This window comes from Lissotriton vulgaris, chromosome 4_1 (genome assembly GCF_964263255.1).
Source record: "Lissotriton vulgaris chromosome 4_1, aLisVul1.2, whole genome shotgun sequence".
Lineage (NCBI taxonomy): Eukaryota > Metazoa > Chordata > Amphibia > Caudata > Salamandridae > Lissotriton > Lissotriton vulgaris.
Window position 1 is genome coordinate 1352375660 of NC_141691.1, and position 20120 is coordinate 1352395779.

Sequence of the window (20120 nt, forward strand, 5' to 3'; positions counted from 1 at the left end):
ACCAGTAGAAGGTCCTGATGAGTAGGCAGTAGGGGACTGCCTACGAAACATGTTGACCAGGTAGCAAGCTAATTGCTCTACCACAAAACCCCCTTCTTAATATTCCCAGCCAGAGAAGTGAATAAATTATTTTTTCTACTAGCCAGGGAACCTTTAATTTTTTTACATTGTTTTTATTTTTTTCACTTTCACTAGTTAGTTCCCTACACTTCACTGACACTTCTGCACAATCACATAGCCTTTGTCACGAATACCTAGTGCTCCCGCGTATTCCGTAGGTCGCAGCACGCCCCGCCCCGTAGAGGGATGGGAAGACCCCCATGATGAAGCATGACACTACTGGATTTTTTTAGTGTGTGAGGGGTATTTTAAAAAGCACACAAATGCTCTCATCTTTCCATTGTATAAGAGAGAGCTTTTTTCACTGTAATACATCAAAATCAAAATAAAAATATCACCATCACACGTTGATAGAATCTCTTTGTTTACATAAGATTTTTTAGGAGGGTGATTCTATCATTGCCTCTATGCTTCCTCTTTTGTTTTGGAAAGGCGTATTTAAACACACCTGACCCGCGCATCGCGGGAGAACACGGATTGCCGGTCCCTTTGTGAAGCACTGCTGTTGGGGCCTACGGATTAGGGTGAGCCATGCACCCTTTCATCGGACTCACTGCCACCTCTCGCGTTTCCCGCTTCGCGGGAAACGCTCGCATCAGGGTGAATATCGGTGCTGGAAAGGACACTACCTTGCCCAGAAGGCATTGGGGCTAAGGCACACCATACTGCAACGCCCCCAGGAGGCGTATTTAAACCCACCTGACCCGCGCATCGCGGGACGCGCGCGGGATGAGCCGGGCGAAGCTCGGGCAAAGGGCGGGCCCTCTGTGGCCCTCAGAGGCCTGAAGAGACTAGACTGGGCCAGATCCCCTGGCCGATGAGAGACCCAAATCCAACAGAACAATAAGCACCTGTTTGTTATACCTAGCCTCTGATGGTATTCTCTGCTAGTGCTTGAGCAGGGACTAGCACACACCTGATTGGATTAGAATGCGGGACCCCCTTTGCCGTTAAATATATATTTACAGCTATTACACTGCCAGAACCCGTCGTAGCTTATGGAAAGCCGGGAAACTAGAAGTATGGCTGCGGCTGAGGAAAAAACTGACTGGGACTCTTGACGACTTTATCGTCCGCACCAACTCCCTAATAGATCAAGGAATCATATTGATGGAAAGAAGAGTCTCCCAAGAACTTATAGCCACCAAAAGGTCACATCTTTGGGCCACATTGGCTCCGTGCGTACTCCCAACACCTCTACAAGCACTAGTAACTCCTTACTGATCCACGCTGAGATTCATAAAGATATCAATAGCCAGTCAGCGGCATCAGACATCATACCCTCGGGTGCGCAATCCCTGTCCCTGTCCCCGTCCCAAACTCAACCAGACTCTAGTCCACCAGCGAGTTCGGCTGACCCCAAACACGATAATCCATCTACCCGCAAGAGGGGGAAGCGGGAGGGGGCTATCCCGAAATGTAGGCAACCCAAGGCCAAGCCCAACAACCCCAACACTATGATAGTCAGTGGAACAAATACCAGAAGTGCTGACCTCTCTAACAATGAGAGAGGCAGAATAGAAGAGGAGAGAGAAGTAGTTGGAGTACCCAGCGGTAACCTTACGGGGAATGTAGAGCCACAAAACGAGGCTCTTTGCTTACCAACTAATATAATAGATGACACCATTTTAGACAACACCTTGGCTGTCATCCTTGAAGACAGCTCTATAGCTGATGAGCCTGGAGCTGACAGACCAGGAGGCTCAGCAGGTGGGGATGAGCCTGTAATCCACGCCCTGACCATTGTCATTAAATCCTTACTTGCTCCCTTAGAGACTAGGCTCCTAGGTATTGAAAAATTGTTACTAGAACTACAAAAGGACCCAAGACACCAGGCCCCACTCCGTGGTAATAGGGTAACCAAAGCCAATAACGCTACTGCCCCAGTAAGCAATCCACAATCAGCCAATTAACGCCCAGTGGTAGCAAAAAATAATACACCAAAGACCCCACGGCCGACCACTTCTAACCCCGAACCCACTAAAGGTGGTGCCCGGTCCCATTCTTTAGCCGAGCACACTAACCTAACAAAAACAAACAATCACGCTGCCCCCACCCCAAAATCAGATTCCTCCCATCCCGCTAAGAGCCAGAAACATCAACTTACCTCCTGAAGCCTGTCGTTTTGTAATCGTTTTGACAGGTGTACCAGAATTGGCCCCGAGATCCTCAGAGCCTTTTTGGGCGCTTAAAAACAAGGTGTGCCACTGGTTAGCTAATACACACCCACTACCACCGAATACCCACAGCAACATCTTGATGGTTGAGAGAGCACCCTGGGTGGGTCCCAATAGAAAAGCACTCCAGGGTTATTGTGTTGCTGTGACTTTCGAGGACCCCCGCACTGTCGAGCACATATGCAAGGGGAAACCCGGAATCCACGGCACCGCGATCGTGGCTAGACCGCTGTCCTATTTTTATATGCCCGGGGAGCAGTTAGACAACGGCTGGAGCTGGCTGAGAGATAATAATTACACCCTGGGAGGGAGGAGACATGAGGAGCGTAGGGACTGGAACAGGTTCATCCCAGGTGGGGGGGTAGATGAAGGATGGAATTTGTCACAGTGTAGAGGCGGGTGGCCGACCCATGGAGGCAGTTTGCGTAGCAGGGAATGGTATGGCCGCCAGTTTATCCAACCGCCCATCCCCTGTTATAACAGGTACAGTGCACTGGAGGCTGTTGATTGACTTATGGAACCCCCGGGAACTCCTTGCCCACCAATAACCTCAACTGAATCTACAGCTAACCAAACTAGTAACTTACAGAGTTTAAATCTAGACTGTGGTAACCCAATGCCCACCTTTTTGGTAACCGGGGATGACAACCACAAAGTACAGGGCATTGATAGCTCCATATGCGAGAGAACCACAGAGGTAGATAGTATTTTACCGCTGGACACTGAATGTTGGGATCGAGGAGCCCATAGCTTCCGCTTGTCCCAACACCCCAATCTCCGCCGTCGGACTTGGGATGGAACCTGCCACAACATCCATCAATGGAAAAAACAGAAACTTGAGCCTTCTTTCTTGGAATGTCGCAGGTCTCAGGAATAAAATAGCTCTCCCCGATTGGAACGAACTGACAGAAAGGCACGACCTGTGTATTTTCCAAGAGACATGGTGCTTGGAACCAGTATATAAGCCCGGCTACTCAACCTTCCATGTCCCTGCAACTCCCTCTAGAAGGGGTCGCCCCTCTGGAGGTCTGCTTGTCTAGGTTAAAATCTCACTTAACTGTAAGATCACGGTTTCTCCTAACATCTCCCATGACATGATGAGGCTAACAATTCGGATTCCCCAAGCCCCTGAGACTCTGGAAGTCTTTAACATATATGCTAGAGGCATACCGGGGGGGGGGAGGGGGGCAAATCTCCAACTATAGCCTTACTTGCAGAATCACTTTGTAACTGCTCCCTGGAAACACTGCCGCTAATAGCAGGCGACTTCAACTGCACATTTGAGCCGTTGGCTGTCGATGGTGCGGCAGGTCTACTGGAGGAAGATGCGAGATGGGGAATCCCACAATTGTCGATCGCGCCGATCAAAAAGTGGACATCTACAACTATCCAAATAAATGCCTTGATGCTGGAACATGCTTTGGTAGCAGTGAACGGACGCACTCCATCTGACTTCTCCGGAGCATGTACCTACAATAGAGTCAGTTGCCCCAGTAGAATTGACTACATTCTGGTAGATAGGAGATTGTGGAAACATGTGCTGGATATGGTGGTTATCCCTTCTATCCACAGTGACCACAACCCCCTTTCTCTTAGCATGTGCAATCTGATAATTGAGGGGAACCCCCTGCCCAGCAACAGACTAAAAATGGCGACAAGAGAAATAGCACCTTCGAACTGTAAAAGGTTCATCAAATGGCATAAATTTGCCATTAATGAGCATAAGATCAACGCCCTGGGGGAAATCGTCAAAGATAAGACGGAGAAGCTTTCCACACTCTGTGCCGATGACCCTGGCTCCGTCCAGGCAAATATGGTATACGAGGAGACAATAGATAGGATGTCCGCCCTCTTCCAAGATGGAGGTGGGACAAGCCGGCCGAAATGTAGGCAGCCGACAGCCAGGTGGTATATTTACGATTGCAGGGAGGCTAAGTCAAATCTGATCTGTGCTATTAAAACCTGAGATCCAAATGAGGTCCGCCTAGCCCGTGCCGTGTACAGGCGTGCACTATTAGTGGCTAAGAGGGCCTGGGATGATTCCCACTGGGAGGAGTTAAAATTGGCCAGCCAGAATAGGAATGGGGAACATTTCTGGGCCCTAGTGAGAAACAAAAATGATGATGGAATAGACCAACCACCAAACCACATTACGGATGGGGAATGGTTTGACCACTTCAGGAAACTGTACGCAGGGGTGGGGGCTCCCGAGAACCCTGAATCAACAGCCGAATGCACAGTACTCCACCATGATATACCCCCATTCATGGATCGTATAGGGCAGAGGAAGGTTGAATCTGCAATCAGTAAAATTGTCCAAGGCAAGGCACCGGGCAAGGATGGCATCCCTGCCGATCTGTTCCGTGCCAGCCCCAAGCAATGGTACATATTCTTCTCCATTTTGACCAATGCCCTTCTCTTGGGGTCTCCAGTCCCAAACTCCTGGAAGGGAGCAGAAGTGATCCCTATATATAAGAAGGGGTCAAGGGGCGACCCTGCCAACTATCGTCCGATTAGCCTGATCTATGCTGGTCAGAAGGTGGTTGGCAGAGTGCTCCTTGAAAGGATCCTTTCCTGGGCAGAGGAGAATAACATCATCTCCCCCTTCCAGGCGGGGTTTAAGGCCTGTACAAGTACCGTAGACCAGGCTTTCAGGCTGTTATTACTGTATTGGAAGACAGTCTCGATAGCAAGGGTGGTCTGTACCTGGCCTTCATCGATTTGAAGACCGCGTTCGATCTGGTCCCCCGAGGGCGGTTGTGGGTGGTTCTTCACGAGATGGGGTTCCCCCCGCCCATCCTGCACCTGCTGGCCCGCATGCATGACGGATCATACACACGCATTCGGTGGGGCACGAAGGAGCAGTTAACAGAAAAAATTCCTGTGAACAGAGGTGTCCGCCAAGGATGTGTCCTGGCGCCGACCCTCTTTTCACTATTTGTCAATGGGGTGGTTTCTTTTCTAACTGACATTGATGCTGACGCCCCTAGTCTGGCTGGCGTGAAGGTCCCCACCATGCTTTTTGCCGACAACACATTACTAGTTTCCAAAACGCCCATGGGGCTCCAAAAACTACTGGATCGGTTTTGTGTGTTCTGCAACTTAAGGGGCTTGGTTATCAATACATCCAAAACAAAGCTCCTCTACTTCAATCCCAGTAGAAAAGCTAATCCCACGCTTACCCTCAACGAAGAGCCGCTAGAGAGGGTCAAAACGTTCGACTATCTTGGGATCAGGATATCTGATCAACTCAAGTGGAAACCCCACATTGAAAAAATGGCCCTAAACCACAAACGGGTAGTGGGTGCCATAAGCAGGGAGCATAGACCCTCAGCCTCTAGACCCATAGCCCCTGCTCTAGAGGTATACTCAGCAAAAGCAGTAGGCAGCGCACTGTACGGGGCAGAGCTCTGGGGTTTTAGCAATGTTGACCTGCTAGCAATGGCTGAAAACCAATTCTACAAGGACTTGTTGTCCATCCCCAGGAGTTCCCCTAGCAAGCCCATCCAATATGATCTTGGACGCAGATCTATTAAAGATCTTATAATTCTGCATCCGCTTCTTTATTGGGCTCGCCTGTGGCGTACACCAGAGCTAGAGAGCTACGCAGACGGCCTCAAAGAAATCATGAGCTTGCAGGGGTCATACAAAATAGTTTAGCTTTCCAAAATAAAGGAACTGTTGTTGGCCACTGGCCTTTGGATGGCATGGGAGTCCGGGGCTACATTGTCCAAACTAGAAGTCAAGCGGACTTACTGGCGGTGGGTCGATGCCCAGGAATCTAGAGCGGATAACTTGGGCAGGCTCACCGACGAGTTTCGCCTACACAAAACAGTCTCCCTACTTGAACCCTACATGGACTTTATCAGAAAACCCAAAGATAGGGCCTTATATGTACAGTTTCGATTAGGAACTCTACCAGTCCGCGAACGCACATCTAAATGGAAACCCCCCTACCAGACCCCTGCCTTCTGTCCGCACTGCAGCACCCAACTGGAAACAATCCCACATGTTCTCTTTGTCTGCAGTGCCTACAAGAAGCCAAGATCCAAATGGTTAAAACCTGTCTGTCTCCTCCTTGAGACCAGAGGCTATGCCCCAGCACTAAGAAATCTGCAATCTGATCCTAACACAGTACTGGCGTGCGGGGTAGCCAAATTTCTTAGTTGGGCGTGGGTGATAAGATGCAAAGCTATGTGACGAACCCACCTCCAGGTCCCTTATTTCTTTTAATCTCAAAGCTGTATATTGTTTAATACGTTCTTAAACTGTTTTTTTAAACTATTTATTGAGTGTATTTTAATACCATGCATTGTATTTTAAATGTTATGTGCTTTTAAGATATCATTATATCGAAATAAAGCTTTGAACCAGTTATGATTTTAAAATTTGGGGTTGTCAAGGTTGGGGTACAGGGGTTCCGTTCCCACAAGACTCCCCCACTTTCAAACAGCGTTTAAAGACTATCTTGCCTTTGAAATACTTTAGCCCGTTATGTTCACAATTATGGCCCTTCTTTCTTCTACAACAAGAACAAATGATGGACGGAACGCTGAACAAAACAAACATTCAACCTCAGTCACAGATTTGGGTTTAATCCATTTATTTATTTTTGCTCACTGCGCCACCCCTGTTTGGACCCAGCGGTCAGTCTTGAGTCTGCTCTCCATGGGAACAGTCCAGCCAGAACTGCCAGGCTAAGTCCTCCCTGGACCAGAAACAAGAATCCCGGGACTACTTTCGGGGTAATCTTTGATTGGTCTGCATTCCTTTCATCATTTGGGTGTTTTTTGCTTCTTTCTTGTACAGCCATTTTACTGGAATTAATTTCCAAAAGTTAATTCAAGCAAACTCTTTATTCAATAACTCTAAACCTTCCTTAAGGTTAAGTAAGGCCTAGCAAATATTGGACCTTTACGCTTTACCTTGCAAATATATAAATCCCTTAAACGGATCTGTTATTAATGCCATCTGCTGCCACTGTTATATTAATTAGTTTTTTTAAGCACGTCTGATCACGTTGAAGCCCGTCTGTATAAATAGATAACTACATCCGCGAAGCTGAAGAATAAACGTACTATTGTAATCGTCCTCTGAAAAGAAATAAGCACCGTATACCTACTGGCAAGCAACACCATCAAATATGCAAAAACGTATACATGAAATCATACCTTAATTATTAATCTATATTACTTTTGCAATGCCTAAAACTAACAACATAACATAAAGGATAATGTACTTGAATTACCAGTATTAAAATGCAATCGCGAAAATGCGGTGAAGATACGCCAGCACAAGGAACAAACATCGTGTTGACTAAAGCGAAGTTCCAGCTGAGTGAAGCGACAGCACAAGCACAGCGAAAGTCTTCGGAGCTTATCAGACTACTGGCAGTCTGTACAGTAGACATAGAAAGGGTGATACGAGTACACTCTGGCGGCCATGTTGGTATAGTCCATTCCTTCGCGTCTGTGCTCGTTTGCTCTTCACCTTAGTTACGGCCGCACACGCGGTTTAACGACTAAAAAGCACATTGGCAAAGGCAGCTGGCCCTGTCTGTTCTAAGGTGGAAGAACTCCCTTACTTCTGTTAGGTCACGGTTTATATTTATTGGACTCAACCAGCAAAAAAAAAAAAAAAAAAAAGGGGGTCCTTCTTTGTACTGCGACGCATGTCGACGTCATATATGCGCTGGACTATTCTTTTGATGCCCTGCTCTGTTGGTATAAGACTGACCATTTGATAATTAATTATGGCAATGTCCGACTTTCGCCGGTGCCAGTTTGGAAGAGTGGGAATGCCTTGCTTGCTGCGCAAAACGTGACTCCGCAATTTCCCTGTAAGTCTTAAACTCAGGCGATCCAATGGGCAGCCTCGCGCCGCTCTTTCCGCCAGTGTTTGAAAGCAGTTACTGACAGTCCATCCCGTTTGCTGCAAAGTTTTCGCAGCCGCGGAATAACTCAGGGAGGATGGCGCTGCACCCGGAGAAAGCGTCGGAACTGCGGCAGATCATACACAGCCAGCTGCACAAGGCCAGTGGTCTCTTAGGGATAAGGGTGGGAGATTGTTGTCAATCTCAGTTCGTCTGTCTAAAGTTTTACCCAAAAGAAATGCTTCATAAGCTGACACCTGGACCTTCTATGCTAAGTTTTCTGCATGCATAGCTAGGACACTTTTCATACAGTGTGCCTATGCTTGACGTTAAGATCTTTCATGGGTGACATGCAGTTAAACTGTTTTTTTTTAGTTAATAAATAACTCATTAGAGCAACAAGTACTAGAATGCCACAGATAAAGAAATGACTGACTCAAGTACTCCAACCTGTCGTGGGATAACTGGTCAATTCTAGATCGCTCAATCAATCAGTCAGGTCGTATTTGTAAAGCGCTGCTTGTCACCCCGGAGGATCTCCAGGGTCCTGCTGCTGGTCTCAGTTGAACAGCCAGGTCTTGAGTCCCTTCCTGAACTCGGTCCGCAATAGTGCAGAGCGGAGGTGATGGGGCAGGGGGTTCCATGTTTTGCCAGCGAGGTGGGAAGGAGCGTCTGGTGTGGTTGCGACGAATGTGCAGAATCTTTGCGAGAGTGATGTGTGCTGACCGTAGGTTCCTGCAGGCCCGGCTCCAGGAACTTTTAGTTGGGTGGGCCAAGGGTGCATTCGGGTGAGCCACTACCGGCCCAATTTGTCGCTTCTGGAGGTAGTCTGCGAGCCATAGTTTACATCATATCTACTTGCAAACAGTCACTATGATACAAGGATTGCTTCTGTGTGTATACAGAGAATGTGGAGCGCTATTTATTGGCACCCCACCACTGACCTCTTTCTCTGTAGATATCTTTACTACAACCCTCCAACAGTGCACTCCATCTCTCCGTAGCCCCTCCCCTTCATGACCTCCTACTCAGACTCCCTCACTACCTCCCTCCACCAGTGCCCCGCATCTCTCCGTATCTCCCACCCTCCCCCATGACCTTCTCCTCCGATTCCCTCACTGCCACCCTCCAACTGTGCCCATCATCTCTCCAAAGCCCCTACCCCTCATGACATCATCCTTCGATTCCCTCACTACCACCTCCAACAGCGCCCCTCCTACCTTCAAAGGCTCTTATCCTCATGACCTCCTCCTTAGATTCCCTCATTGCCACCCTCCACCAGTGCCCCTCATCCCTCTGTAGCCTCTCCCCCAATGACCTCCTTCTCAGATTCCCTCACTGCCACCCTTCAACAGTGCCCCTCATCGCACCAAAGCCCCTCCCCCTCATGACCTCCTCCTCAGACTCCCTCACTATCACCCTCCACTAGTGCCCCTCATCTCTCTGTATCTCCCACCCTCCGGCATGACCTCCTCCTCAGACTCCCTCATTACCACCCTCCAACAGTGCCCCTCACCGCTCCGTAGCCTCTCTCCCTCATTACCTCCTCCTCAGACTTCCTCACTACCACCCTCCAACAGTGCCCCTCATCGCTCAATAGCCTCTCCCTCTATTGACCTCCTCGGATTCCCTAATTGCCACCCTCCACCAGTGCCCCTCATCTCGCCGTAGACCCTCTCTATCCTATTCAATTTAATTTGTAGTATAGCACTGCTCATATCAGTGTAGGGTGTCACAGTACTGTACATCATGCCCACATTATGCAGAGACAATGAATCATATAATTATGTGAATCAGCCTATAGGGAATGTCACATAAGCCAATGAGGATTACAGGGTGTAGGAATCACATGTCCTCCATAATGGTGGGCAGTATGTTTTAGGAGGGTTTGGTCTGGAGAAGCACAAACTCTGGATTTAAAGCATACCCCAGTGTTTTGCGGCGTTGGCTTTACTGATTAAAATGTATATCTGCCAAAACAAACTCTTTATAGCAGCATTAGAGTAATGAAAGACTGTGGAAATTCTAACTATATTGCAACACAAAAAATAAGTTCAAATTATACTATTCAGGTTTGTATGCAGCTCTTTGATGTCAGTTCACAGGTCACTGTCCTAATTTAGGAATGTTAGGAATGTTACTTCTGTACTTCAAGTAACCCACTGAGCTACCCACATAAAATACAGTTTTTTACAGACAAAATATTGCTCTCCAGAAAGATCATTAATCACCAGAGTTATCAGGACACTTAGTAGTTGTGTCTTGCATCCATCATTATAACGATAAAACAAAATGAATTAACTATATACAGCATACAAAAAGTAATTGTCTTGCTGGGCCCTCACAGACTTTTAAAATATTAACTATAATACGCACATCCTCGAAGCATACACGAAGTATGTATCTAGCTAGGCCTTTGCAGATTTAAAAAAATGTAATAGCCACACATTCTCTTACCTGCTCCATTCAAACTGTGTGTCACAGCCCGATAGGATAAACAGCTGAAGGGGTCAGGAAAGGAGAATCAGGATCAACAAACTCCTTTTCTCAGCACTGAAAATAAGGATATATCTACGCAGTAGGATGGTACACACAGACTACACGGTGCCAAAGAGGATTTCTCCCCTTTGCCATGCCCCTGTGTCTTGCCCCTGTACCTGCACGAGTGGGCAGCGATACAACCCACCTTTCTAGAAGAAGATGCGTGATTGCAGGTGCCTGTGAGAGAGAGCCCAGGCCCAATCACGCAACTCCTAGAAAAATAATGTTAAGAGGAACGTTTTAATTTGCAGTGGCCATTTTCTGTTGGCTTTCCTGACGTCACTGCGAGGGCCAAGGTTCATGTTTGGGTGGGCCAGGCTCATGTTTGGGTGGGCCTGGCCCACCCGGCCCACCCTCTAGAACCGGGCCTGGGTTCCTGTGTGGCTGTGTAGACGGTGGTTCAAGTTTAGGCAGGCCCTTGGTTATGAAGGGCTTTATAGGCATGGGGCAGGAGCTTGAACAGGCATCTCTTGTGAATAGGGAGCCAGTGGAGGTCCTTGCGGTGTTTTGTAATGTGGGTTCTTTTGGGCAGGTAGAGGATAAGTTTGGCCGCCGTGTTGTGGATCATCTGTAGTATGTGAAGAATTGGAGCGGTGCACTACCCAGGTCTAATGGTCTCCAATAATGAAGCACGATCAGTTACTTCGTTGGTGTTCTCTTTATTTAAATAGATCCAAATCAACAGAAAACAGACGTCAGCCAATGCGTTTCGTCCAAGAGAATGAACTTCGTCAGGGCTAGAAAGAGAGCATATATAAAAGACATAAATACTACGTAAAACTTACATTGAAGATCCACATGGCAATACTAACATAGACATGACTAAGACATAAATGACAAAGGGTGCTATTTATAAAAAGTGGGACAAGGTTGCATATATACAACATTCAGTAACAAAGGACATGAACAACACACATTTTTTTTTATATAAGTCACCAAATAGGCGAGTCACGGTCCCAGGTGCTTAATAGATCTATGTAGTGCAACAACATACCTAAACATTTGTGGCTGCCTAAGGACCCTCTAAATATACCTGGTGGAATGTGGTAATTAGGCAAAGTATCAAATGACTAAGTGTAGAACTGTGTGTGCTCCATCTAAAATGATGTTGAGTCTCCATCATGACCCATCAAGCTTAAAAGCGGATAAAGTGATTCATGGATGCAGTGGTGATGCCTCTAAGGCTAGGGAAAAGAGGATCTGTGATGGTGCATATTGTGGGAAATTGTGGACCACATGATATGTAAATGAGGGCGCAGGACCAGGGATGGTTAAGCCTAAATAGTTGATATCCCCCGAATGGTGAGACATCAAACAGACAGTAATACTGGAACACTAAGCAACCAATTAATAATGAGTACAAGAGAAGCGTCTAGTTCACAGAAGCCATACAGCCTCTTACAATACGTATCAAATAGGACCAAGATATGGTAGTCATATACATACCAATTTGTATGTCGAAAGCCTTTTTTAAGTGGGGACAAGTAAGGTCCAATCAGCCTTAATATGTAGTCGTCGGTGCAATAATAATATCGTAGACCTCCATGATAAGGGCCAACCACGAGAAGCCTGAGAAACGTGGAAAAAATATCATGTAAAATGGGCGAGGATCATCGAATTTGTGCTACAGAGAGAGAGATACAGGAACATTGTAATGCTGTGAACTCAGGGGGGTGCACACGTGGCAGGAGTTATACTGTCTAGGAAGGACACATGCTAATGCCGGCGCAAATGGACTCCATCATTGGATAATCAATAAAATAAAGTAAAATAAACTAAACCAGATTGCCAAGGACCTATACAGTCTGACAGATCCCTATATTATGGAAAGGCGTTAAGAACTAAGCACAGGCGGTCACTGGCTATGTAAGGGATCCTGGCAACATTCTCCCATTCTGCGTAGGCCCGTGGGCGGGGCTGTGAATTATGCTAGGCACCTGGTCACAGAGGTGAAAAACGTCAAAAAGAGGGATGACGTTTTGAGAAGTTGGCCTGGTATACGATGTTCACTATTCTAGTGAGCACCTTGCACCAGTCCAAACAACCCTTATGGTGATGGTTGTAAAGTCAACCTTATAGACCAGCTATCCTAGGGGTAGCATGGACAAAGCAGTCTTAGGCTAAACTCAAGAGGGCATGTGAAGCCAGCTGTTTTACCATATGAAATCCCTTTAATACGAAATGAAAGGACACCACACAAGATATATATTGAAAATATATATGTATTTATTTCTAAACAAACCCCTGAACTCTTTATGAGCACAGAAGCACAAGCGCAAAACAAGTAACTTAATAGAATAGACAAAAGTTGCACAATTATGGATAGGGCGGGGTGGCCCGTCAAACCATATATCAAAAAAGTGGTATAAGTACCACAACACGAACAATGGTAATGCCTAGGGCCTTGGGAATCGCTGGGGCTACACTGGACTAACAATGTTTAGGGAGCAGGAGGCCTACGGGATGCGTGTGCAGTGTCTAAAAGAACACACGTGTACACATCGAAGTCAATGGGTGCGTAAAAGTTATATAGTTAAAGAATTAGTAACCTTCCGACTGGAATAGAACTTAACCACTTGAAACTAGGGATGTAAACCTCTACAGGAGCACCGTAGTACTAGCGCGTTACCTAACCCACAGGAAGCGGGTGCATAGGTCCAAAAGTGTGTCGGGTTTCGTCGTGGAGTTCTATGGAGCTTCGGAGTAAAGATGCTGCAGGCGGCCAGAAGAGAAGAGTTCGGTTGGATTCAAGGGTGGATCGAATTTGTAGAGGACCTGAAAGTAGAGGGGACAGAGTCTGGGTCACTAGCCAGTGACCAGGATGGAACCAGGACGGAACCAGGCGATGTCAGGATGCGATCAGGTGCTGATGGGAAGCTTGTCTCTGCAGCCACGTGGACCAGGAGTCATCGACCACGACCAGGATGAAGGCACGAGCTGTCCCACGAAGGCTCTCGCTGTCGGCGGTGTCGGCTTCAAGATTGTTGGCAACAAGCCTTGGCAAAGGCAACCCACGCAGGAATCGATGTAGGCTTCTTACTCAGACCAGCAAGGTCTGAGGGGCTGCTTCTTTTCAGGGAAGCAAGGGCCAGTCTGGAGCAACCATACCAGCGGTGTAGTTTCACGGGATCGTCGCCAAGATGGCCACTAGCCAACTGGCAAGTGACCGGGCAGACGCGTCGAGCAGGAAAAGGCAAAAGGACCCCACGCAGAACTCGTGGAATGTGCAGGGCTGATCTTCGGTGCAGATGCTGCTCGGGGCTGGGGCTTCTCATTCCCCAATGCACAGCTTCGAGGAGGCCTCGGGGACTGCACAGTTAGCAGGTCATAGACTTTTCAAGATGGCCGGTCCCACGTCTCTCGTCGCCTCCACGGGTCTCAGCTTTGCAGGAACTGTGGATCGGGCTGTTGGATGTCTGGGAATCCAGTTCTTGTAAGGCTCTGGGCTCTGGCTCTGGCGGGAGGCGGCGGCAAAGCAAGTCGTCGATCGCTGGGTGGTGCCTGCTTGTGCAGGGTGGTCACTCCTTGACCACAAGGGAGATTCTTCAGTCGTCTTCTTCCAAAGTAGAGTGATGAAGGTCCAGAGTTCCGTTTCAGTGTTTGGCAGGATAATCTAAAGTCTTGAGACTCCGCTCCTACCTATATACGAATCTTAGGGGCTGGATTACCTGCTAGGTCCCTCCTATGGGTGGGACCAGGGAAGGGGGTGGTTACACCCCTTTCCCTTTGTCCAGTATCGCGCCTGAGCTGGGGCACGGAAGCCCCAGCACCGGTTTGAACTGGACTATGCATGGGACACCTTGTGTGCCCCAGGCAGTGTCTCAATCCTTTCAGCCCTCTCTGTCCCAATTCACAAAGTCCTGTCTGGGGTGGTGCTAGCACCTCCCAAGGCAGGAAACCTATTGTCCAAGCCTCCCTCGCTGGAAGGACTCCCAGCAGCAGGAGGTCAGACTTGTGTCTGTGGCAGCAGCATCCATTTTGTGATGCTGTGGCTCTGGTTAACTTTAACCGGGAATAGTTAGAACAACATGTCTTCTCCCTCTAGAAGGGTGGAATGCTACCCCTGTCGCCAGGACTGGCAAGGGGTAGTATTCCAAATCGTATGACACCTTACTCAACATGTTTCGATAAAGCCAAACCATAGTTAGCATCTAACCGCGAGGATTATAATGCACTTAAGAGTATATGGTATGGCAATATCCCAGAACAGCTAAAGGACATGGTTCCGAAAGCTGCAGACAGGCTCAGCTCATGCTAGAGCACCATCTCACATAAAACCAAGCACTCTGCCTTCAGGATTGTTAAGGCCTGCCATAGGAGTGACTTATAGGTGTATATGTGTCTAGATATAAGGTTAGATATAGGTATACTATATCTAAAGCAAAGGGTGATTACACCACCTTGCCCCAGCTGAGTGATCAGCCAGTTGTGTCAATTTGGGTGGCCAGCCAGGGGTGGCATAGTACATGCTGCAGCCCCTGGTAGGCCTTGGATGCACCTATGCCCTGGGTACCTATAGTACACTGTACAGGGGCTCATTAGGTGACCCAGTTTCCAATTGGAGATGTACCCAGGGTACATGGAGTCCATTTTAAAGAGAGAGCAGATAACCTGGGGCCCTGATTAGCAGGATCCCAGGCCAACTAAGTCGAAAACCAGCTAAACACTAGGCAAAAAATCTGGGGTAACCATAGTCGCGTATCCACTTTCCTACAGACGTAAGACAGTGACATGGCTATAATGAAAAAGCACAGGGACAGACGTTGGAGAGAAAAGACAAACAATATGAGTCGAATACAAATAGAAATAAAATATTAAAAAGTGAAATACAAATGTAATGTAAGGATGCAAGAACGGTATGCTAGGTGCCCATGTGTCCCAAAGTGCAAGATAAATTAGTTAAGGAAGTCCGAGATGTACGTTAACAGATCCCAGTCACAATGCCTAGGAAAGGATAGGAGTAAAAAAGTCTTAGCTTAAACAACTTCACTTCTAGTGTAAGAATGGCGAGGCGAAAGGCAAGCACAGTCAAGGCGGACTGAAGAGAAAATCAAAAGGCCCCCGTTCAGGAATGTAAAAATGCAAGATAGGCAGGCATAGTGATGGCGGAATTAGGAGGGAACAAACTAAACTCTGCACCCCTCTGGAATATGAGAAAAGGGTGGGACCGCACAAATTGGGCTTACCTTTGACGGGCGGTCTGAGCGTAAACACACTCCTCGAAGCGAAGGGAAAAAATAAGAACTCAAGCTCCTTATATCCAGCAGCTCGAGCGCGCGAAAGCCTTAATTGACTAGGGCAATGAAGAAAAGACTGCATTGGCTAACAGCCAAGAGCAGGCACGATCGCCGAGCAGATATGACCTGCGTTCTACGGCCAGCTGGGGGGAGACGTAAGGTGCTCACACGCAAGGTATCCAAGCAACCAGTTAATAAACATAATGAGAAAAAGAAAGAAAAATTGTAAAAAAGGCAAGAAAAGAAAGTGGTACTACGAGTCATAGTGCAGCATGCAAACAATACCTGAAAAGTACCCGAAAAATACATCGTCTTCGTGCACGGCCTTGAACAAATGGTGCGTGACGTACAGGTTAAATACGGGAGTGCATATAGCCCAGATCGGATGGAAAGACAAAGCCAACGCCGGGTCCTAAATGTTGAATAATATATGAATATGAGGCCCTAGTTGGTTTGCTCTTTGCATGTGACATTCTCTCGCTATTTAGAAACAAACCGAATATGTACAAGGGGCCTAGTAAAATATGAGAAGACGAAGCCAACGCCGGGTCCTAAATGTTGAATAATATATGAATATGAGGCCCTATTTGGTTTGCTCCTTGCATGTGACATTGTCTCGCTATTTAGAAACAAACCGAATATGTACAAGGGGCTTAGTAAAATATGGGAAGACGAAGCCAACGCCGGGTCCTAAGTATTAAATAATATATGAATATGTGGCCCTAGTTGGTTTGCTCCTTGCATGTGACATTCTCTCGCTACTTAGAAAGAAACCGAATGTGTACAAAGGGCCCCGTTTAAGATGTAAAAACGCCAACAGGGGCCAACTTCGTACACAGTACATATGTGGAATATACCCAGGTTGTTCAGTGGGTATAAAGAATAATGTGCGGGTAGGATAACTTAATATCAGTCCAATGCAAATTATGGGAAACCGCGCATGGAGTGACATAGTAAATAAGACTGGCAGTACCAAGGCACAAGAGATCATAGTGGCCACCCATCTTATTGGGTGCGCGGCTCATAGGTAAGCCGCCGCCTAGGAACAGTTATATTAGAATAAAATGAAATAAAAATGAACAAGCCCCCCTTCAAGATATGAATGGGCAATGGATAAAATATATATACCATTGGTTACGCAGTATATAATCCATAAAGAGAAGGTCAAAGGCATAAGTGCCTATGGAATGCAAAGGATTAATCCCAATGAGAATGGGGTCATAGCGGAGTGTCAAGCTAACAAATACACCCCCGTCAAGGCACAGCTATGCCAAAGTATGGTATATGACCAATGGACAAGAACTTGAAAAATGAACGAAGATGCACTCCCTTTCTTTATAATTTTTCAGAATTTTTCAATCATTCTTCAATCTATAAATCAAAATTTTATCAGCGTGCTGCAGAGGTAGCACAGTTGTTTTCCCTGTGCCTCTACTTGAAACCTCCCTAGCTCGAGACCTTAGGTCCCGACCTTTACGCACTGTAGCCTAAGGGTATACCTTTTTGAATTTCACACAATATATACAAATAATCACTTTTGATTCATAACATTCTGTACATTTATTTCGACACCAGAATGTACTCTTTTGAAATTAAACTAATTCTCATCACGGAAAACAATAATTTACATTTGCATTTCTCATACATTTAAACTACAAGAAATTAATTTCTACATATTCTTCTCTGTTTCCATTTCAGATGCTCAATGCATTTCGGGCCATACTTGACCCTTCATCAGGAGCTTGTGTTTTCTAAAAAACAATGCAATACATCCATCAGTAACCTCTCCTAGCTGGAGAATTCCAGACATATTTTACATTTGCTGTAAACATGAATGCATAATATCATGTTTTAAATACCATGTGGGAAGTACTTGAATGTATTCCAACTGTGTGAAAAACTACGACCACACCGTGTGCTCGAGAAAGAAAAAGACAAATACTAATGTCCATTCTTATGCTTACATAAATCCTGCCACTGGATGATCTTTACCATCTGCAAAAAAAATCCCAAAAAAACCAACCTATTTAACCTACTCTATACAAAAAACTCTGCCGCTTAAAAAATACCACTGGTTAATTGTGCTCTTACCAATGCTGCGTGCTGCGTTGACCCGACACGCCGATCCCCACAACTGCCGATAACTCACAGGACTCACAATGACTCTCTCGGAATCTACCACAAAACAATGACCAATGTCAGTTTGCAATTCAAACCTCCTCTCACATATACTGAACCCTCACCACCCTTCTGTTTACCTTCGCTGATGCAAATCTTCACTAAACTTTCACTCGCCACCTTAGTTAAAGTTCCAATGTCTTCTCAGATCTACGTCGCTTATAGTGTTACCTCGCATCTCTAATTTGCCATGAAATTGTTCTGTGGTAGATTCCGAGAGAGTCATTGTGAGTCCTGTGAGTTACCGGCAGTTGTGGGGATCGGCGTGTCGGGTCAACGCATGGTATTATGCATTCATGTTTACAGTAAATGTAAAATATGTCTGGAATTCTCCAGCTAGGAGAGCTTACTGATGGATGTATTGCATTATTTTTTAGAAAACACATGCTCCTGATGAAGGGTCAAGTATGGCCCGAAATGCATTGAGCGTCTGAAATGGAAACACAGAAGAATTTGTGGAAATTAATTTCTTGTAGTTTAAATGTGTGAGAAATGCAAATGTAATTTATTGTTTTCTGTGATGAGAGTTAGTTTAATTTCAAAAGAGTACATTCTGGTGTCGAAATAAATGTACAGAATGTTATGAATCACAAGTGATTATTTGTATATATTGTGTGAAATTCAAAAAGGTATACCCTTAGGCTACAGTGCGTAGAGGTCGGGACCTAATGTCTCGTGTTAGGGATGTGACCAATGGACGCCTACGATTGTCAGTGTGTCTAGTTTAAAAAATAGTGAAACTGGTGGTCAGAGTTGTGACCTCTTGCCACCGCTTGGAGTCTACAAATCCATTTCGATTCCATTTGACGCAGTCTAAGCTCCCTGTTACCACCTCGGTTGTTCGGTGGCACGTGATCAATGCCACTGAATCTGAATGTGTTGTTCCCCATGTGTACATTACGGTAGTGTTCAGTCATGGGGTATCTTGTGTCATCATTAATGAGCGCGCTGCGATGTTCCTGTATCATTTTCTTAAGGTTACGCGCTGTGCTACCCACATAGATAATTCCACATGGACATTCTAGGATATACATTGCATACTGGGTATTACAGTTAATGAAGTGTTTGATTGCGTATGTTTTGGTGGTGTTATAACAAAAGTCCTTGCTTTGTTAATACCATATGGGCAGACATTGCAGGTTGTGCAGGTGTAAAACCCATCAAGTGCAGTGGGTAGCCACATGTCAGGGGGCTTAGTGGTGACATAACTAGGACAGAGTGTTCTCCTCAATTTACGGCCCCTTCTGTACACAAGCGAGGGATTCTGGCTAATGAACGGACGTAATTTGGGAATATTCCAAAGTAAGTGCCAGTGTTTCTTAAAGGCCTGAAATATCTTGCTACTGTGTGCTGTGTAGTTGGTATAGAATGAGATCTTATCTTTGTATGCGCCTGTAGCCTTGTTCCCCCTCCTCTTTCCCATGGTGGATGGTTTGAGGGTGTCTGCTCTAGGGAGGTTCTGTATTCTTTGTTCAGCTAAATTCAGTGTGCGACGGTCATGACCCCTATTGATGAAGCGTTGTTTAATGTCATTGATGTTATCACTGAACTCATTGTACCTACTGCAATTGCGAAGTCTTCTCACCATCTCTCCGTAAGGGATATTGGTGATCACAGAGCGTGCATGTGTGCTTGTTGCATGTAATGTACTGTTACATGAGGTGGATTTTGCTAAACAGAGTGCTATGTACCTGTCCCTCATTAACAAAGAAGTGAATATCCAAAAAATCAATACACTCTTGATGGTGTGACATTGTTAACCTTGCATTATAAGGTTTGTCATTAAGGTACACTAGATATGTCTGCAATTCCTCCACTGATCCTGTCCACAGACAAATAATGTAGTCAATGTACCTCCCCCAGAACGCGATGTGTTTGGTCCAGGGGGGAGGCACATTGGTTCCAGGCATGCTCCTTCTCATACCAGCCCATGAAAAGGCCAGCATAAGAAGGAGCAAACCTGGAACCAATAGCTGTCCCCTATAATTGGTGGAA

General features: G+C 46.3%; 2 protein-coding genes across 2 annotated transcripts in view; one reads left to right on the forward strand and one right to left on the reverse strand.

Annotated features, from left to right (window-relative positions):
- Positions 1-7759, reverse strand: part of PSMG2 (proteasome assembly chaperone 2) — a 68520-nt gene extending 60761 nt beyond the window's left edge. Inside the window, exon 1 of the mRNA XM_086965580.1 lies at positions 7546-7759. Coding sequence (XP_086821706.1) covers positions 7546-7707 — 162 coding nt within the window. The 5' untranslated portion in view covers positions 7708-7759. The remainder of the gene's footprint in view (positions 1-7545) is intronic.
- Positions 7760-8175: 416 nt separating this feature from the next.
- Positions 8176-20120, forward strand: part of CEP76 (centrosomal protein 76) — a 304664-nt gene continuing 292719 nt past the window's right edge. The window contains exon 1 of the mRNA XM_086965581.1: positions 8176-8329. Within this exon, the coding sequence (XP_086821707.1) occupies positions 8267-8329 (63 nt within the window). The 5' untranslated portion in view covers positions 8176-8266. The remainder of the gene's footprint in view (positions 8330-20120) is intronic.